The sequence below is a fragment of the Naumovozyma castellii genome, chromosome 6 (genome assembly GCF_000237345.1).
Source record: "Naumovozyma castellii chromosome 6, complete genome".
Taxonomy (NCBI): Eukaryota; Fungi; Ascomycota; class Saccharomycetes; order Saccharomycetales; family Saccharomycetaceae; genus Naumovozyma; species Naumovozyma castellii.
The window spans coordinates 413,962-434,550 of NC_016496.1; the positions used below are offsets into that span (position 1 = coordinate 413,962).

Below are 20,589 nucleotides of genomic sequence, written 5' to 3' on the forward strand. Positions count from 1 at the left end.
TATCTGCCTACTCCTCTGTTTATACAAGTGTATTTTCCATTCATTGTTTCCAGATATTTATAAGGTACATCAGAAGATGCTTCGGAGAAGGAAACAAACTGAAATTCCGCAACTGTTAGTAGCGGTAAATTGTGCCGGCATTTAAGAAAATGTTAAAACAAATATTCTGAGAGAAAGTATAAAAATCAGCTTTTTTCCTTTTCTAAGATACACTTATATGAATTCAACAAATTCTTTCCCTCCTCTTCAGTCAATTACTCCAAAAAGTCAAAAGAGTTTGTGGGGCTATCGAACTGACTCAATGACCGACTATATGATTGTTTTCTGGAAACCACCTTTCAACTTAATATATTAAAATAATACTGTACAAAATATTTCTATTAAATAATTGGAGGCTATTTAAACATGAATGATATAGATTAGCACAAGTTAGACAGTTCAATCATCTTGATCCCAGTTACCTGGTCTTGGTCCTTGAGGTGGAGGTGCTGGACCGCCCGCTTTCTTGGCCATAATGATTTGATCAATAGATAAGACTGTGGTAGCTGCTTCTGTGGCCACATTAATTGCAAATCTCTTTGTGGCTAACATATCGTAAACACTATCTTCCCTGATATCTTTAACACCTTCCTCCGTTTCACCAGATGTATCTATACCCTTGAATAAACAATCATTGCTGGCAGCTGGTTCGTTTGCTTCATCTTCAGTCATAGTATGTGCTGCATATAAATTTGGTAATACTTCGTTAACATCAAGACCTGCAGTTTCTGCTAACGTACGTGGCACAACTTCAAATGCAAGGGCAAATTGCTTTATAGCTAATTGCAATAGACCTGGAGTCTTTTCACCAAATTTGTTAATTCTTGATACTAACTCAATTTCAGTGGCCCCAGCACCTGGTAATAATTTTCCACCAGTAGGTTTCATTAAACCTTTAATTGCTGAAACACCATCGTCGATAGCTCTTTCAATATCATCCAAATTATTTTGTGTAGCACCTCTCAAGATAATGGTAGCAGTTCTTGAGATTTCGTCTGAGTCTTGCTTGAAAACAGTAACTCTGTCACCACCAATTTCTACAGTCTTCACCGTGTCTACTAGACCCAATTCTTCAGGAGTTGGTGCCCCAAGTCTAGGTAATGGAGTAGCACCACAAACACGACATATTCTTCTCAATTCAAATTTACTTGGTACCTTCAAAACTAAGATCCCATATCTGTTCAAATAATGCAGAGCTAACTCACCAACACCAGCACCTGCAACAATACACTTCACACCCATATCAGCAATTTCCTTCATCATTGCATCAATTTGTTTTTCTTCACCTCTTGAGAAGTCTAGCATTTCTTGTGCATTATGTAACAAAACAGTTCCTTTTGTTTCTGTATTGGCAATATCAATTGGACAAACAAAAACAGCAACTTTATGTCTTTCACCATCAGTTAAAGATTTAATATGACCTTCTGGTTCACGATTGAATACCATACCTTTGATAACGGAAGAATTGCTCAAAGAACCACCCATAATTTTAACCACTCTAATGGAATCAACATTAAAATAAGGCGTCTTGCCATCTGATTGTTTTGAAGTTGGAATAACATGAGATACTGCTTCTGCAACCAAACCACTCAATAAATCTTCAAAACCATATTGTTTGGAAGCAATGACAGGCTTAATAATTTTAATTAATTCATTCTTATCACTCTTGTCAACAATTTCATCAACGACTAATTTGTCTAACTCATTCAAAGTGAAATTCTTAGCCATATTATACCCTTGAATTATTTCCACCGCAGATAAACCCAACGCAAGTAGCTTCTCACTTACATTCAATAACTCACCTGCAAGAATCATAACTAAATTGGTACCGTCACCCAAGTCAATTTTTTGTTGTTCTGTCGCCATCACGAGAACTTTGACGGCTGGATGAACGATATCCAATTCTCTCAACATAGTGGCTGCATCATTAGTAATAATAATCTTACCCAAATGATTCACGATAATCTTATTACGACCACATGGACCCATGGAAGTAAGGCACATTTGATGTAACTCGCGAACTGCTGCAATGGACTTGTTAATTTGACCATCTGCATTGGAATAACTGTTATAGCCTTGTTTAAAAAGGCCAGCGTTTGGGTTCTGTGGTAGTTTCAAAGACATCGTTTGTCTAATGGCTATATCTGGTTCTCTTGCAATGGAATTGACAGAAAGCTGAAGAGGATAAAGTTGCCACTGTAATTTCTATAGAGATTTCATGATTTAGTTCAGATGAAAAATTATTGAAAAGGTGCTTAGGTCACATGGCATACTAGGTTTCGGGTGGTTGAGTGGTTTATTTTTAAAACTCAATAATTGCTTCAGTAGCTCAGTCGGCAGAGCGTCAGTCTCATAATCTGAAGGTCGAGAGTTCGAACCTCCCCTGGAGCAATTTTTTGGAAGACATGTCGTATTTTTTTTTATGGCAGCGAGACTTGCTGTTACGTTACTGAACTTATTATTGGTAATGATGAATACTACAAGAGAGCGACGTTACGCTTCAGGGTAGAATAATTGCAAGCTGCAACACATTATTATATGGAGTCATGATCTCTAGTTCAATTGACTATGATCCATTTGAAGACATCACATCTATTTTTTCTACCAAGGAAGCCCTTGACGATATAGATAAACTAATAGCGACAACCAGAAACTTCAAACTGCATTTACAAGAAAAATTATTGGTAGCATCCAAAGAAATAGAAAAAGGAACAGACCCTGAACATTCTGAAAATACTGTTTCCACAGACGTAATTGAGAAAGTCTTTAAAGATTTTTCCGAAACACAAGATATATCGTCTCAAACTGAGGCAACAATATCCAACTTGACGGAACGTATATCACATCTAGATAATGCAAAGAGTAACATCACTCAATGTTTAACGCTCTTCCAGAACCTGAAAGCCTTGACAGATTCTTACTCCCAATGCAAAGCTTTATTAGCCATTGATTCATATATGCAAATGGTTTCACCATACCAAATCATGTGTTCCTTGACTGAGAATACTTTTTTACCTTATAAGTCGGTTGACGAAGTTAATAAGTTATTGACTTCAATATACAGACTACAAACTGATACAATTGAAAGAATAAAACAATCATATAACCGACTGTTTGAGGAAGGTAATAAGTTATCTCCTCCTGAAAGGCAGAATTTAGAGACTCAATTAAGGGAAGGTGCAGGGATCATCATTGACTCTGATACAAGTAACAAATCCAAATTGATTGATTGGATTATAGATAAATTACTATACGAAATGACTGAAATATTTCAGGTGGATGACGAAGCTGGTTCCCTGGAAAATTTATCTCGTAGATACATTTTCTTCAAAAAAGTATTGAACAATTTCAACACTAATTTTGTAAATTCCTTTCAACCTGAATGGGAAATGCCTATTAAATTAACGACTAAATTTTTTCAGAAGACTTCAAAGGATTTGGATCTCTTATTAAGGAGGGAATTCAAAGATAGAAGCAAAACCCCATCCATTGATTTATTCATGAAGGCATTACAGACCACGTTGGATTTTGAAAAGTACATAAATGTCAGGTTTTCTCATAAAGTGAAAGATATTAGATTAAGCCCAAGTTTCGAACCATACTTGTCTCTATGGGTTTCGCATCAAGACAAGATGATGGAAAAAAAGTTCTTAACATATATGAGCCAGGAGAAGATATCCTCCAACGTTACAGACTCTTTAATCATCCCATCAAGTGCCGATCTTTTTAGAACATATAGGTCAGTTTTATCTCAAACTTTAGATTTGCTAACAGATAATGCAAATAATAATATTCTTTTGGCTTTAGCAAAATTTTTCAATAAGTGGTTAATTGACTATAATAATAAAATACTACGTCCCTTGTTATTACCTGATAATTCCCAAATCGAGGATAAGAGAGAATGCTCTAAATATACCGTTTTATTGATCAACACTGCGGACTACTGCTCTGTCACAATTGAACAACTAGAATCAAAATTATCAGAGTTTAGTAGTGAGTCAGATAGAATTTCTAATGTTTTCGATAAAACGAAAAATGTTTATAACGACTTGCTATCCAGAGGCAATAACCTTCTCTTATATCGTATTATGGTGTCAGATATTTCGTTTGCATGGAAGGAATTTAATAACGTGGATTGGACAAATTCAAATGTGGAAGATTACAGTAGATACATGGTAACATTAGAAGCAACTTTACTACCGAAATCAAAGGGTAATTCTACCATACCTGATGATAGTGTAGTGACAAAAAAATCGATCTTCCAATATATTATCTCATTATTTAATAGAGATGTTTATAAATGGAATTTTTTGGACAAAGTGATTGACTTAATAACAACAGATTATTTGACAACTATCATTAGACTTATTGAACCGAAAGCCCCATTCATTTCTGCCTCATCACCACGAAGGAAATTTGATGTCAGGCATACAATAAATATTGCAGAGCAACTATTATTAGATATGGAATTATTGAAACAGATATTAAATTCATTACCCGAAGGCATTATTACTGATACAACAGCGAACTCGACCCAAAATACTACATTGAAAAGAGTTCAGAGGCATATTGATACAAAGATGGAACTGCTCTTGCAATTTGGTAGATTGTTGGTGTCGCCGCTGAATTTTCCAGATGATTATTTGGAGACGTACAAAAGACTTACAAAGGATAATGAAGATCCGGGAGTTTGGGCATATGTATTTGCTCTTAAAGGGAGTACTTGGGATCTTAATGTTTGGAAGCAATATTGGACCACTTTTAACTTGTCACTAGAGGATAAGGAGGACACAACTAAAGATGCAACAAGAAATATGTTTATATTTGATTGGAACAAAAGATTACTCCACCAATTTGAAGGCAATTTGGGGTTCATTCAAGATCCAAATTGGAAAACGTTCATTAGCAGTGACTTACATATTATAATTCCAAAACGGGTTGTTTCTAGAAGCCAAATGAATCCGCAATCTCAACCTACCACTAAAAGGAGTTCATCACCAGAGGCGAAAAGTCCTGTGCTCACTATGAAAGAGCTAATGTCAAATACTAGATTTTTTAATAGAGGGCCATAGTAGCTCATCCAATAATGTAATCAAATAGATCACTCCTTATTTAACACATTTAAATTAGTAAGCTACCTATTATCTAGTTGTAACCATGATTTGTTTGTTTATGAATCCGACGATGTAAACTAACGTTATGAAAATTCCGTGAACTTCAATTAGACTTAGTAGATAATTTGACTGGTAATATCCGACTTTCAAACTCACAACAACAAAGACAAAAATGAGTATGGTATGTGTGAATTACTTTATCACTATTTGGAATTTATCTTGAAATGAAACTAACAACGGATGAAATGCATATATTGCTTGTATATAGCACGGTGTGAAAAGAAGACAATGGTCAAGGGAGTTGTTAAAACAAAAGAGAATTGAGGATGAAAAGAAAATCAAACAATACAGATCTTTAGTGGACACTGTTTTGAACCTCAAGGAAACTCAAATCTACACAAAGGATTCATTAAAATTGTCGAAAGAAGTTTTACAATGGAATCCAGAATTTAATACTGTTTGGAATTTTAGAAGAGATATCATCGAAAATGTAAAAGGTCAATTGGATGTCACATTTTGGGAAGACGAATTAAACTTTACCATGGCTGAATTAAAGAAGTTTCCAAAAGTGTATTGGATTTGGAATCATAGAGTTTGGGTTCTAAAGAATCATATCGACTCCTCTCTAAAGATTTGGCAGAGGGAGTTAATAATCGTTAACAAATTATTGGATATGGATGCTCGAAATTTTCATGGATGGCATTATAGAAGAAGGATTATTAAGGTTATCGAAGACAGAACTGGTAAAAGCAACGATCATGAAGAATTAGAATTAACCACTCAAAAAATCAATAAAAATATCTCGAATTTCTCTGCATGGCACCAAAGAGTTCAACTAATCACAAGAATGAATGATACTGACGAGTTTGAAAATAGAAAAGAATTTATTACAAATGAGATAGATTATATTACAAACGCAATGTTTACAGATGCGGAAGATCAGTCTGTTTGGTTTTACATGGAATGGTTTCTCGAATATGAAATGGTATCAAAAGTCTTGAATCATAATGAATATACAACCATCCTGAATAAGTTTCAATCAAACATCTTAATAATAAATGAAGACGATAAGGAATTTTCTGGAAAGGAAAATCCATGGTGTCTGAAAATGTTAATTATTATAGAAAAACTACAAACAAACCTTGGTATCGAGATTAAGGATGGTAAATCAAAAGAGTGGATTGCCAAATTAATTGAAGCCGATCCTTTGAGGAAAAATAGATATTTATATTTGCTACATGAAGAGAAATAAATAATAAGATAAAGGACTATACTTGTGCTTCATATTTCCAAAATATTACAAGTATTATTACTATTAATTTTAAATCTATCGATAACTACTTATTTTAATGCATTTTTTCTAAAGAATTAGATTCATCCTTTACTAAAGATTGTATTAATGTATATCTTCTCTCTCGAACAGTGTACTCTCTCTGAACTGCGAAATATTCATCAGCTTTCAATGATGATTCATTCATTTCTCTTATACCTACTTCTGGACCGGCTCTCTTTTTTAATTGAATGAAAGTATCTATACTTATCATAGGCACCCCCACGGGCAAATTGTCTTTTAAATCACATAGTTCAAATGCGTTAATAAAAAAATTTAAAATATCAAAATAAGCCTCTTGGAATTGCAATTGTTGAACATCCAATTTAATAAATGTTTCTCTCTTTTTCCAAATTTCCAGGTCCTGCCCTATCAATTCTGTGGCGATCTTTAGGACTGCTAAACTGATGCAATGCTGAGGGACTATTAGCATAATTTCCAATTTCAATACATCGTAACCGATGAGCCATGCCAAATGACATACTTGATAACTAAACCCCAATTTCTTACCAAATTTGACGATAAATTCATCAGCGTGAACATAGTTATTAATTCTGTAGTCAAATGAACATGCTTCTAATATTTTCAGTTCTAAATGAAATAATTGCTTTTTAAAATTGTTTAATATTTCTGCATTCTTCATCGGATTCATTTTTATATTTCTCAACACAAATGATAAATTACAAATTTCATTGATCTTCTTCATTGTTTCCACTTGCTTGCAACTCAGCACAAGGCAACTTGTTGCCAAAGTATAACATAATTCAGTTTCAAAACTATTAAATAAATGATACCTTTGGTAATAATATAGAGCCGTTTCCAAAGTCTTTCGAGGAAAATTCAACCTTGTGCAAAGTTCAGATAGATACCTAATGACAACTATTTTCTTTTGGTTATATGATCGACGGTCTGTTATGGTTTTGCATTGTAACTTGGATATTTGCCTCCTTGTCAAATACGGTCTTGAGAGAGTTAACTGAGTTTGGAAGGTGGGTGGTGATAACGACATTTCTACTGTATACCTACTTGGTGTTTCTATTCCTTCGTCATGATTCAACGCTCATTTCTATGTACCAATATTGTTCAATATTTCATTTATTAAATGTTTCATCAAAGTTGATGGTTACCCGCATTCCAACAAAGGAAGATCTTTCGGCGGCTAATTTAAATAAAACAAGTAAACTCTTTTCATTTATCTTCGAAAAATGACAGTAATCGTAAAGAAACTTAAGGTATATTGTATCTGTTCTGATTTGAATATCTTAAAGAGGACAAAGAACCACTTTTATTTTCTTAAAGCAGGTTAAACAGCTGACTTGAAAAATACATTTATTAACGCCAAAATACGATTGTTAAGATGGCTTTAGGATATACGATCTACCAAAGATAAGATATACAATAAAATGCTTAGAACCATATAACTGATGTGAGTGATTACTTCTTCTACCAGCTGGCCCTGAATATTGACAAAAGTTTTTACTGTGACCAGATTGATTAAATGCACTCTTCTTCAAATTGCTACACCTATCCCACCCACTTTTCTACCTTCATAGAGTACCTCAGTTGGTTAGACATTACCATGAAAATCATATGTTTATACTAATTGGAAAGGTATTTAGGAGAAAACTGGTTCCAACACAAAAACCCGCTCTAATTCGTGCCGGAATTTTACCAATTGTGTGAAGAAAAAAACCAACATCAACTTGACAATATAATAAGGAAACCTTCCAAAGTTTAAAATGATATACACTCACTATTACTGCTTGCATTAAGTGACAAAATACCAAAGCATTCCATAACCATGACATCGTCTCAGAAACGAAATGGTAAGATGGCGTCTGCGTCTGACTTAACGAATGAGGATGACGCTTACAATTCCATCTTTGGCGGTGATTTTGGATCGCTGGAAATAGGTTCTATTATATCTAACAAAGATACTGAAGGTGCCACTCAGCATTTGCCTGATGCAATTGATTTTGAGGATGAAGATGAACTGGCTGAAGAAGAAGATGATGATCAAAACGCAGGTGAAGAGACAACAGATAGCGACATGAATGGAGAAATGGATGAGACCAAACAAGATGACCAGGAAGATGATGAAGAAATAGACATGAATGCAATACCATATGATATGTTGAATGGTACAAGTACTCAACATCATGACGATGGTGTCATGATAATGGGCCAAGAACAAGACGTATTGGGCTCAGCATCGATAGTTAATACCAACGAATACATGACCAACGATGACAATTTACTTTTAAACCACTCAAATAGAGACCTCCGGATGGGTTCTATAGACTTTCAAAGCGGTGATAATAATGCTTTATTCAATACAAATATGGATGATAAAATATTTATGGAACATAATCCATCTTTTGATGCTGGTAGCTTCTCCTTAAGTAACAGAACTAACAAATTGAGAAGTTCACAAGAAATTATAAACAATGAAGAACTGAAGAGAATAGAACAAGAAAGGGTAGCCAATGAAGATAAACTTTTGTTGAAAAGTTATTATCCTGATTTCAAGAGAGGCAAAATATTAAAATGGAATAAATTCATTTACAGAAAGTATGGCCGCTACCAATGGCATAGAGATGCAACTATAATGGGAGAAGTTTTGAAACCGTTATTTCCATCTAATTTGAAATTCAAAGTTGGTCGTGACACAAGAAAATCGTTTAAATCAACATCTACCGAGTCATGGAACTCGGAAAAGAAAAAGGGTATAGTATATGCTACTCTAGAAGAAATAGACCCACAATCCATAAATAAAAAAATAGAAGATCATCATAACACTGAACTTCCTGAAGGATTATTGATTGCTACCGATGATTGGGATCAAGAGAATATTATCAATGGAGATGGAAACGATGGTGCTGATAACATTAATAAACCTTTACAAATAACCGAAAACAATTTGCAAGAAGTGGTTGATGATTGGGAATGGGATGAAGATAATATAGTGGATGCTAAATTAAAAGAAGCAACAGCAGCACAGCTGGACATGAATGATGAACAACTACTTCTGATTAAGTTGGAGAATCAAAAGGAAGAAGATAAAGACCATACAACATTGTCAGGCGAAATTAATGAGAAGGCAATCCTAAAAAGATTAAATATTTCTAACGATGAAGCCTATTCAATCTTGAAGCATACACATCAACCAAAAATTCGTGCGACAATATCAAATCTAAATATTGAACATTCCCAACCGGCTTTGAAACTACAGTCACCATATTATAAAGTTCAGTTACCAAAACCACAGTTGAGATACTTCCATAGACCTCATTTTGGTAGTAATATTCGTTCAGGGACCACGATTACGTTCAATAAATTGAAATTAAGAAAGAGAAAGCGTGATAAGGGTAAGGAAGTTAAGGAATCTTTTGCCTCTACTCAAGATTTAACTATTGGTGATACTGCCCCAGTGTACTTAATGGAATACTCAGAACAAACTCCACTTGCATTATCCAAGTTTGGTATGGCTACAAAATTAATTAATTATTATAGGAAGACATCCGATCAAGATACCTTACGTCCAAAGTTACCTGTGGGAGAAACACATGTTCTTGGTGTCCAAGATAAATCTCCATTTTGGAACTTCGGTTTTGTGGAACCAGGTCACATTGTACCAACACTATATAATAATATGGTCCGTGCTCCTGTGTTTAAACACGACATTTCAGGAACAGACTTCTTAATGGTTAAAAGTTCAGGACATGGTGTGAGCAGCAGGTTTTATTTGAAGAATATTAATCATTTATTCACAGTGGGTCAAACTTTTCCAGTCGAAGAGATTCCTGGTCCAAATTCTAGAAAGGTTACATCTATGAGGACGACAAGGTTGAGGATGATCGTATATAGAATTCTTAATAGAACCTCTAGTCGGGCCATTTCAATCGAACCAGTGAATAAACATTTTCCAGATCAAGACTACGGTCAAAATAGACAAAAGGTTAAAGAGTTTATGAAATATCAGCGTGATGGTCCAGATAAAGGGTTGTGGAAACTAAAGGATGGTGAACAGTTATTGGATAATGAAAGTACCAGAAAACTAATAACTCCTGAACAAGTCTCAGAAGCCGAGTCAATGAGCCAAGGTTTACAATTTCATGACGATAACGAGTTCTTTAATTTCGATGAAAAATTATTGAAATTAGAGGAAAATTTATTACCCTGGAACGCAACTAAGAACTTTATCAACGCGACTCAAATGAGGGCAATGATTCAGATACATGGTGCTGGTGATCCTACTGGATGTGGCGAGGGGTTTTCGTTTTTAAAGACCTCAATGAAAGGTGGGTTTACTAAATCTGGATCTCATGTCAACTTGGATCACCAAAATAATAAGAAGGGACAAGGTGGTGGTCATACATACAATGTGGCGCAACAGCAGAAGATATATGATGAAGAAATTAGTAAGACGTGGTATACGCATGCCAAGAGTCTTAGTGTAACAAATCCCTTTGAGGAAATTGATGACCCCGATGTCGTAAACCCAACCAATAAGCATGTCAAAACTCATCGAGATGATAATAAAGTTCTTAAGATTGTGCGGAAGAGGAGAGATGCAAATGGTATAATTCAAAGACAAACTATTATTATTAGAGATCCAAGAGTCATAAAAGGTTATCTGATAGGAAAGGAAAGAAGAAAGGAAAACAAACTAGATGTCGACAAACTTTTGGAGGAAGAAACCAAAATTGAAAACCCAGATGATATCGAACTACAAAAGAAGTTACTACAGAATGAACTAGCCTCTCTTGAGAAGTCACAACAAAGGAGAGCGGCTCGTCAAAAGAAAACAGTAGATGGTAAGGTGGGCAAAGGTAAGAATACTACTAGACGTTGTGCTACATGTGGTCAAGTTGGTCACATTAGAACCAATAAATCATGTCCTATGTATAATGGTGGCCCACTCGAGGATTCTACGGCAAATGCAAGTACAGCTACAACACCAGGCCCTTCAACGTCAGTTGGCCCCGCAAATAACAATGAAACGGTGTAGACTTTCAGAAAAAATCTGATAAATGTAATTATAAATAGTCAATTTTTTTGTATTAACTTATATCTATGTATGTAATAAGCAGACAGATCAAGAAAATATGATAGTAACCGAATTTACATATGGAGAATCGTTGAATTTTGACATATTTTCTGGATTTCCCTATCATTGGTGGTATATTCTACGTAGGCAATGTAACCTGGTTCCCCCTTATCTTCATGAATTGGATAATGAATAGCAGGTATACCGGTGTTTTCTTTTATACAAAATGATATTGGAGATTTTGCAGGTTCAAATCCTCTTGTAATACTTTTAACAATAGTCTTGAACTCGCCTCTTTTATCACAACTAGGGCCTCCACGAGCCCACACTTTAAATATAGGGTTTTCTGAACTGTCCAATGGTTCCATGATTGGGGTGCAATGGAACCAATCATAATGTATCCTTGTTGAATATTTAAAGTATTCCACAGCAGCGATGAGTGACAATACGACTCCAACACATTGGATTAGGTTCCAAATACGTGGCTTACGTTGATCCTCCTCTTTCTTTCCTGACATAGCCTTGCAAATTAGCGATAGTTTGGTTCTATTTGTTGTTGAGGTTACGTGTAGTCTTGAGATAATCCCCGAGTAATACGTAATTTTCATGTGATGTTTACTCCTTTGATATTGAAATTCTAAAGGGCGACATCTCGGGAAATTATATAGACTAGTGAACAGATAAATACATAAATTGAAATGTAATCAATAAGTATTAATTATATTTTAAAAAGTGTACTAATGAAAAATGTACTCAATTCAAGCAGAAAAGAACAAAGAACTTAAATAAAAAACGAAATGGAACAAAGATATAGTAGCATAGGGCAAAGAAAAGTGAATATCGATTAAACTTATAATGTAAAGTTACCATTGATCCATTCGTTAACAAAGCTCAAAGAATTTTCTGGGACATCATATGGAACCATGTGACCACCACCTAAGACTCTCAAATAAGTCAAACGGCCGAAACTCTTTACTTCACCGGCGACCTCACCTGTAGCTTTAGCGGTCCAATTACGGATTGGTTGCTTAGCAAATTCTTCAGAATCCTTCCATGGTAGTACATCAGTCCATGCTCTGTTACCTAACCAGTTACAAATGAAATCCTTGTCACCTGCGTATACTAGCACGGGTAAGTCTTGATTCAAAATACTGGTGACAGCCTTTTGATATGGCTTCATCCAGTCACCATTAAATAGGAAATTACGATTAATATCGAAGTTACAAGTTTCAAAATGATCCACTTCTGCGCCGACGGCCTTCTTTACCTCATCCAAGTTCAAATAATCATCAATATATTGTAAAGCAGGATAACATAAGTTACCACCTTCACACTTCTTTCTAATATCATAAACATTCTTCCCCGTACGTTGGTATGGACCCAATTGAGCATTATTACAGTAAATAGATGCTGGGACACAGGACCAGACGGATTCTGATTCATAACATGAATCAATCAAACCTAGACATCTGTCTAGGGAATCGTTCATTGCTTTACATTCTTCTGCCTTGAGAACGGCTGGTTCGCCACCTTTCCCGCATGCCATTGGTTCGTAATATTCATATTGAACTAATGGATCAGTTAACCCATTACCAATCATCACAGAGGTTAAGTTAAAGTTTCTTTCTTCTACATCGTGAGATAAAATTTCTGCGGCAAATACTGGGATATAATGACCTGCATATGATTCACCAGCAATATGGAAATCTTGATCAGAGGCATATTCAGGGAATTGTTGGAAGAATAATTGTAAGAAGGCATAAACATCTTTACCAGCAGCCACTGTATTGGAGACACCTTTGGAACCAGAGTATGAGAATCCAACATTGACTGGTTGATCTAAGAAAATGACAGAAGCGTTAGAGTTCCATGAATATGGGTTATGAATAGGTTTTAATTTCTTACCTAGAGAAGAGGGGCCCAATTCGAAGAACAGACCGGTCATGGATGAACAACCTGGACCACCACTTAACCATAAGATGACAGGGTCATTCTTGGGGTCATTTCTACTCTCAAAGAACCAAAAGAAGAAGTGCTTATCGTCTTCCTCAACATCCAAATAACCGGTGTATTGAGTCACATTAGGGTCCACACCGAGAATTTTAGGATCTTGGATCTTGTTCACACGTAGTTGATAATCAGATACCTCCTTTTCAGGTTCATTTTTCACCACGAAATCCCAATCATTCTTCTTATTGATATGGATACTAGTCTTGGGTTTAGTCAAGAATTCCAATTCAGCTACTTGCTTGGGGAAAAGTTTTGGCAAGTCATCCCAGGCGGACTTGACATTCTCAGATATTGAACCGAGGACTTCATCCTTACTGGTTCCCAGGGATTTAGCGGCAGTGTCCAATAAGTCGTCGTCGAATGCAAAGGGGTGCTGGATGGACCAAGCGTTGGCCAACGTAGCGGCAGACAGGGAAAGCCCTGCGATAAGGGTGTTTGTTTTCATGATGTAGTTTTAATTGTTGCTCAAACTATCTAACGAGAGTTTAAGGCCTGGTTTCAGTGAGTCAGAACGTCCTATCAGAGCAATACATCTCACATTGTTCTTATTAATACAAAACCTGTTTCCCCTTATCGCGAAGATCGCGTCGCACGACTGATCATATTCTCAAATACGCGTCAATTATTTCTTGCAACTTTTCGTTCTTTATAGGAGAAGAACAACACAGGACACTAGTTGGTCGTCGACACACAAGTATATCGCTGTCTCCTCCCCTCCGTTCGCTAGTACGTCTGCATCTGGTTTAAAGCATACCCTTGCACACGTCTGTCTGCTGCCTTACTCAAGAAAAGGAGCTCGTATTCATCTACTGCCACTGCATCGAAGATGAGCATTTTACAAGTCAATGACACATCGATCCCTGATGTATTGCCCCCATCAATTCCCATCCCAAACTTTATCGTCACATCATTCTCATTTATATGGTACCATCTCTACACAAACATCTTGAGAATACCGGGAGGTCCATACATCATCCATTACATCAATAAATCGTACGATGATGATCCATATAGAACATGGGTCGAGATTGGTCTGGTTCTCTATGCCATCTACTACTATCTATCCAAACCAAGACAAAAGAAGGGTCTGCAATCCAATAGACCCAAATTGAGTCCACAAGAAGTAGACTCATTAATCGATGAATGGCAACCGGAATTGCTTGTGGAAAATACCGAGCTTTCTAAACAATCTTGGAGATTGGCTTCCATCCCGGAAATTGTGGACGGTGGTATCGATACACACATTGACCTGACTCGTAATTTTGGTAAGGAACGCTTTAATAATGTTTTCAATATGGCTTCTAATAATTTCTTGCAAATGTCCAAATGGCCCGAGGTGATCGAATTGGTGAAAAAAACTATAAAAAACTATGGTGTCGGTGCCTGTGGTCCTGCTGGGTTTTACGGTAACCAAGACGTTCATTATACTTTGGAATATGATTTAGCTGAATTTTTCGGTACCGAAGGTGCTGTGTTATATGGTCAAGATTTCTGTGTTGCTTCTTCTGTGTTACCTGCATTTACTAAGCGTGGTGACGTGATTGTCGCTGATGATCAGGTTTCCTTGGCTTTACAAAACGCTCTACAATTAAGTAGATCCACTGTGTATTATTTCGAACATAATAATATGGAATCATTGGAAAATTTATTAGCTGAATTGACAGATCTGGAAAAGAAGGATAAACCTCCTGCTATTCCACGTAAATTTATTGTTACTGAGGGTCTTTTCGAAAATTCTGGTGATATCGCACCATTACCAGAACTGGTCAAATTAAAAGAAAAATATAAGTTTAGATTATTCGTCGATGAAAATTTGTCCATTGGTGTCTTGGGTGCCACTGGCCGTGGTCTTGCTGAACATTATGGTATGAATCGTGCTACTGCTATTGATATCACAATTGGTTCCTTGGCTACAGCTATTGGTTCATCAGGTGGGTTCTGTCTCGGTGATAGTGTGATGTCTCAACATCAAAGAATTGGATCCAATGCCTATTGTTTCTCAGCTTCCTTACCAGCTTACACTGTCACTACTGGTTCCAAAATATTAGAATTATTGAATAAAGATACCGTTGTGGTTCCTCAATTGCAATATTTGTCTCAACTATTGTTTAATTTTTTCACTAAGGATTTACAATTACAAAAATTCATTGACGTTACATCATGTATCAACTCCCCCATCTTACATTTCCAATTAACCGAAGAATTTAGAAGAGCAAGATTCAATTATTCCAGTGAAGAATTATTCGAAACAATATCGACATTGCAAAAGAGAAATGTTACTGATAAGTACATTGAGCCATATGAAAATGAGGAGAAATTCTTACAACATATCGTGGACACTATCCTAACCAAGCATAACATTTTGATTACAAGAAACACTATTATATTGAAGCATGAAACGTTACCCATCGTGCCAAGTTTGAAGGTCTGCTGTAACGCCGGCATGGACACACAAGAGCTACAATCCGCCATGGAAGCAATCAAGGCCTCTGTGCTTGAGTGCTGTACCACCGCCAACTAAGTCGTCCATAATAAGTTAGATATAATAAATAAATAAATAAATAAACAGTCGATTTTTACGCGTCGTTTATCGTTCCCGACGTTTGGTGGAAAAATTTAAAAATAGTAAAACAAATAACAATGAGATTTGGTTGCCTCGAAGGCTTAGTCGTACCTGATTTGATCTGATCTGAATATAAGTGTTCACAGACTTCTTGCTCTCTCACACACCGCCAACGCTTACACAAACAAGATGAAGCATTTCAGAAAGAAGTCGAACTTGAGTAACGGTGAAACGGACTCACCAGATGGCAAGCGTCAATCTAGAGTGGAAGTCTCCAAAGAGGATATGGCCAGACTAAAGGTCCGTACTGCCTCTGTCCACGATCCTATCCTAGATGCTGTCAACGAAGCACAACCTTTCGAGCAAGCTGCCGATACATTCCATGATAATATGAATAGACAGTCCTATTTCTCCAATGACGGTACTAATGTCCTTCGTGATGTTTTTGGTCAGCCTATTCAACAACCAGATATCTCGAATCCAACAAGAGCTAGAGACGAAAGACCCCTAGATACCATTAGAAGTTTCGAATATGCTGTTTCCGGGGATCCAGTATGGGCACAACAACTAGAAACTCCACAATATGGGTTCAGAGTAAGACCCGACTTCCCATCTTTTGGCTCCACTAACCCATATGGGATGCAAGATGGAGGAAACGGGATGGCTGGCCAATCAAACCAAATGTATGGTGAACAAGGGGTGTACCAAGCTCCAGTGGCACACACTACCGATGAGAAAAAGAAGAAGAAAAAGAGAAATTTCTTCGGTAGAAAGAAGAAGAAGAACGCTGACTGATCTTGAGCATTCATTTTGTTTGCCTCTTACACTCCCGCACTCTGCTTCGTTCTTATTTCTTTATTATTACATTCTTCAAGACTTTTTATCCAATTTCAATAAGTCAGGTTTACTATGTTGTTATTGTTAACTATTGTAAAAGAGACAAAAATATATATATATCGATATATCTGTAAATTAATTTAATACTATGTAGCAACGTTAACGTTAATATGAAAAAAAAAAAATTCTTTTATAATACAATCATACTTTGTTAATAGTATCTAATTGGGTTTTTAGCTGGTAGATCTTATCATCAATTTCCTGGAAATGAGCATTTGCCAGTTCCTCTTGTGAATCTAGTTTCTCTTCCACTCTATTAATCGTATTTTCCCATTGCTTGGCCGTCTGTTTAATTTCAGATATTATGGAATCGGTATTCTGGATAATATGGTAACTTTCACTAACATTTTCATTCAATTTATCAATATGTCGTATTCTCTCTGATAACTTTGGAATAACATCCTGATAATTCTTTAACAACCCATAAGATTTGTAGAGTTGATTTATTTTCGTTTCAAAAAGTACCATTTTATCTTGGGTGGTCTCTTGTAAATTTGAATCCTTTCCATATTGCTTTCCCAGAAGAGAATTTTTATAGTCTGCATCCACTTCTTTCAACTTCTCATGGAAATTCTGTAATATCGTTTTACCTTCATCATTATTCTGAAGTAACTTCAAACTGCCATACACTTCATTTATTTGTGATATAATCGATGTAGGAAATTCTTCGCTTTCATTTGAACCAAGGATGGACTCCAATTCATGAATTCTCTTTTCCAGATCTAGAATTCGTTGTAAATCTGTGAGATCTAATTTAATATTGGGTAAGGCTACTTCATTAGTTGTGTCAGTTAAGTACAGACCATTTTGAAAACTTTCTTGTAAATTGTCTAATTTTTGTTTATAATTTCTTGATATATGTTGGTGCAAATCTTGAAGTGCAGTAACTCTTTTTCTTTCAGCCGCTGTAAAAGAAACATCATCTTGTAGTTGCAATTGTGACAATTCCTCTTTAATTCTTAATAATTTGTCTTCTGTAGTCTCATCCCCAATCTTGGATATCTCTTGTGAAAAATCAGTTTCATTCCTCTTATCAATCTGTTTAGCCTCGAATAGATATCCTTTCTGTCGTAATTTAGAATCCAAAACCCCTCGTAGTGCAGCTACTGACTTTGTGTTCTCATATACTATTTCTTCCTCTTGTGGTTCCTCAACAGTATCGTTATCCGTCACATCAAGATATGTTTCCCTATCTGTAGCTTTTGGTGACGCTTCAAATACCTGTTCACCTCTGGCATCGACACCACTTAACTTATCATAATCTGCATCATCAACATCTCCAGTCAAATCGAAGACCTCCATTCCTTGCTTAACGATCTGGTTCAGAGTGGCATCGCTACTACCATTTTTGGAAAGACTTGCAAAGTTGAACTTCGAAATTTAACCGAGATGTTAAAGTTTAACTCCATCATTGCGAACAAAACTTAGGGCGACCAAGATGAATTCCTCAGGCACTCGAACTATACTACAGAGGCTCGAGACTATTCCTATTATCCAGTCCAAATATAATATATTTACACATGTGGAGCCTATAAACAAGATAAACAAAAACTTACTTAAGGGTTCTACTGTAAACAACCCACTGTCCAATACACTGTGTGCCGTAAAGGATAATATTGCGACGAATGATATGCCAACTACATGCTCCTCTTCCATGCTATCTAACTATCAATCACCATTTGATGCTACTGTTGTTAAATTATTAAGGGAATCTGGCACAACGATTGTGGGTAAGACTAATATGGATGAATTCGCTATGGGGTCCTTGGGGATACATTCACATTACGGTCCAGCATTGAACCCTTTATTTCATGATGTGGATACCGTTTCAGGTGGTTCATCGAGTGGTTCTGCAGGTTCTGTCACTTCTGGGGTGGTACATTTTGCCCTGGGAACAGACACAGGGGGTTCTGTTAGATTACCTGCTTGCTATTGTTCAGTATTAGGATTTAAAGGATCTTACGGTCGTATTTCAAGGTTTGGAGTGGTAAGTTTTGCTCAAAGTTTGGATACGGTGGGTATTATGGCTGATAATTTACAAAGAGTGAAAGACGTATTCAACACTTTAGATAAATTTGATAAGAAAGACCCAACTTCCTTATCCGAAGACCTTCGAAATGAAATAAACTCAATTAGTAAATTACGAGAAAAGAGGGGGAGAGCAAAATTTAGAATTGGAATCCCAAAATTTAATCTTTCGAAGAATTCAGTAAATGAAACGATAAGGACCTGTTTCATAGGCTTTCTAGATACGTTGATGAAACAAGGGCATGAAATATTTCCTGTGGAGTTACCATCCATGAAATATGCATTACCTGTGTATTACACAATTGCCCCTTCTGAAGCTGTTTCCAATTTGGCACGTTATGATGGTATAAGATATGGGACAAGAGATGAGAAGGAAGATATTTCGAATGAATCGTTCTTCTCTTCAACAAGATCAAAATTTGGGAAGGAGGTCCAAAGAAGATTGATTCTTGGTAATTATAATCTGATATCTGAATCGTTTAAGAATAATTTCCTTAAGGCGCAAACATTAAGAGTATCATTAATTAATGAATTCGATAATATATTCAGCTTTCCCAACGTATTAACGAGAAATCAAAATGACGATATTAACGGACTAGACTTTTTGCTAAGTCCAACATCAGTGAATTTGCCAAAGGGCATAGACGAAATTGCAAAAGAAAAGGGATACGATGGGACTTCCTCCACTAATGAGTATATGAATGACCTATTCACTATACCTGTTTCATTGGCAGGATTACCAGCTTTAACAATTCCTGCTAAAAAAAGAGCCCCTATAGGGATACAACTGATAGGCCAATATGGAGATGATCAAAATGTCTTAAATTTTGCCGAAAAGCTTGTTAATGAATTAAAGTAATACATGGAACATACCAAATGAATAATTAGCATTCTTGTACATATAATATACATTCGTAAATACAAAATATTATCTTTTTTTATCTTATTCTTTGAACTTTTTTATATTTAATGGAATATGATATGGTATATTTATACCGGCAACACCCTGATACCGGCAATCTTATCTATAAATGGAGCAATAACAGGATTTGATAAAATAGGACCAATGATAGGCATCGATCTTAAGAATTGAACAATAATTCCAAAGAAATCTCCAAACAAACCTACAATCCCTAACGACTCAATAATAAATCCGAGGAACGTCCATTTCATTAGAATTAAAGTGACACCAAAAACGAAACATATGGAACCACGCCTCTTTGTTGGTCTGGTGAAGAAATTATAAGTCTTTTGTGGACCGATGATCAATAAAACCCCAATTAGAAATAGCACGTTCCCTAAGGCCAGTAATGCACGGTCAAAAAATGTAAAAACTCCCATAAGGAAAAATAGAAACCCACCAAAGGTGAACGCAACACCAAATTCTTATAATACCATATCAGTCACGATTTTATATTGTTAGTAAGAAGAACATAGTCTTTTTGGAGGCATTGATAACGCCAAACTGGAAACAATAATTAAAGACATACTTTGAGATTCTGATAACCACATGATCAGCTTCAATAAACTTGATTTCTTGGGGGGTTCTAGGAAGTTC

General features: G+C 36.0%; 12 protein-coding genes and 1 non-coding gene across 13 annotated transcripts; 7 read left to right on the forward strand and 6 right to left on the reverse strand.

The window, feature by feature from the left end:
• Positions 1–438: 438 nt before the first annotated feature.
• CCT8 (chaperonin-containing T-complex subunit CCT8) lies at positions 439–2,163 on the reverse strand (the record flags this gene model as incomplete). The annotated part of the gene is made up of 1 exon (XM_003676997.1): positions 439–2,163. The coding sequence occupies one exon, from the start codon at positions 2,161–2,163 to the stop codon at positions 439–441; it is 1,725 nt and encodes a 574-aa protein (XP_003677045.1).
• A 194-nt stretch (positions 2,164–2,357) lies between these two features.
• NCAS0Ftrna8M lies at positions 2,358–2,430 on the forward strand. The gene has a single exon. It is a non-coding gene; the product is annotated as a tRNA-Met (tRNA).
• Positions 2,431–2,585: 155 nt separating this feature from the next.
• Positions 2,586–5,111, forward strand: VPS53 (Vps53p; the record flags this gene model as incomplete). Its single annotated transcript, XM_003676998.1, has 1 exon — positions 2,586–5,111. One exon carries the CDS (start codon positions 2,586–2,588, stop codon positions 5,109–5,111), a length of 2,526 nt encoding a protein of 841 aa, XP_003677046.1.
• Positions 5,112–5,331: 220 nt separating this feature from the next.
• BET4 (Rab geranylgeranyltransferase BET4) lies at positions 5,332–6,405 on the forward strand (the record flags this gene model as incomplete). Its single annotated transcript, XM_003676999.1, has 2 exons — positions 5,332–5,334; positions 5,422–6,405. 2 exons carry the CDS (start codon positions 5,332–5,334, stop codon positions 6,403–6,405), a joined length of 987 nt encoding a protein of 328 aa, XP_003677047.1.
• A 94-nt stretch (positions 6,406–6,499) lies between these two features.
• On the reverse strand, positions 6,500–7,492 carry CTK2 (Ctk2p; the record flags this gene model as incomplete). Its single annotated transcript, XM_003677000.1, has 1 exon — positions 6,500–7,492. The coding sequence occupies one exon, from the start codon at positions 7,490–7,492 to the stop codon at positions 6,500–6,502; it is 993 nt and encodes a 330-aa protein (XP_003677048.1).
• Positions 7,493–8,284: 792 nt separating this feature from the next.
• TAF1 (histone acetyltransferase) lies at positions 8,285–11,494 on the forward strand (the record flags this gene model as incomplete). The annotated part of the gene is made up of 1 exon (XM_003677001.1): positions 8,285–11,494. One exon carries the CDS (start codon positions 8,285–8,287, stop codon positions 11,492–11,494), a length of 3,210 nt encoding a protein of 1,069 aa, XP_003677049.1.
• A 113-nt stretch (positions 11,495–11,607) lies between these two features.
• LIP1 (sphingosine N-acyltransferase subunit LIP1) lies at positions 11,608–12,141 on the reverse strand (the record flags this gene model as incomplete). The annotated part of the gene is made up of 1 exon (XM_003677002.1): positions 11,608–12,141. The coding sequence occupies one exon, from the start codon at positions 12,139–12,141 to the stop codon at positions 11,608–11,610; it is 534 nt and encodes a 177-aa protein (XP_003677050.1).
• A 242-nt stretch (positions 12,142–12,383) lies between these two features.
• PRC1 (carboxypeptidase C PRC1) lies at positions 12,384–13,988 on the reverse strand (the record flags this gene model as incomplete). The annotated part of the gene is made up of 1 exon (XM_003677003.1): positions 12,384–13,988. One exon carries the CDS (start codon positions 13,986–13,988, stop codon positions 12,384–12,386), a length of 1,605 nt encoding a protein of 534 aa, XP_003677051.1.
• A 381-nt stretch (positions 13,989–14,369) lies between these two features.
• LCB1 (serine C-palmitoyltransferase LCB1) lies at positions 14,370–16,064 on the forward strand (the record flags this gene model as incomplete). Its single annotated transcript, XM_003677004.1, has 1 exon — positions 14,370–16,064. The coding sequence occupies one exon, from the start codon at positions 14,370–14,372 to the stop codon at positions 16,062–16,064; it is 1,695 nt and encodes a 564-aa protein (XP_003677052.1).
• A 231-nt stretch (positions 16,065–16,295) lies between these two features.
• On the forward strand, positions 16,296–16,901 carry GSR1 (Gsr1p; the record flags this gene model as incomplete). Its single annotated transcript, XM_003677005.1, has 1 exon — positions 16,296–16,901. One exon carries the CDS (start codon positions 16,296–16,298, stop codon positions 16,899–16,901), a length of 606 nt encoding a protein of 201 aa, XP_003677053.1.
• Positions 16,902–17,144: 243 nt separating this feature from the next.
• On the reverse strand, positions 17,145–18,305 carry JNM1 (Jnm1p; the record flags this gene model as incomplete). The annotated part of the gene is made up of 1 exon (XM_003677006.1): positions 17,145–18,305. The coding sequence occupies one exon, from the start codon at positions 18,303–18,305 to the stop codon at positions 17,145–17,147; it is 1,161 nt and encodes a 386-aa protein (XP_003677054.1).
• A 136-nt stretch (positions 18,306–18,441) lies between these two features.
• HER2 (glutamyl-tRNA(Gln) amidotransferase subunit HER2) lies at positions 18,442–19,890 on the forward strand (the record flags this gene model as incomplete). Its single annotated transcript, XM_003677007.1, has 1 exon — positions 18,442–19,890. The coding sequence occupies one exon, from the start codon at positions 18,442–18,444 to the stop codon at positions 19,888–19,890; it is 1,449 nt and encodes a 482-aa protein (XP_003677055.1).
• A 131-nt stretch (positions 19,891–20,021) lies between these two features.
• GOT1 (Got1p) lies at positions 20,022–20,372 on the reverse strand (the record flags this gene model as incomplete). Its single annotated transcript, XM_003677008.1, has 1 exon — positions 20,022–20,372. One exon carries the CDS (start codon positions 20,370–20,372, stop codon positions 20,022–20,024), a length of 351 nt encoding a protein of 116 aa, XP_003677056.1.
• Between the last annotated feature and the right edge of the window lie 217 nt (positions 20,373–20,589).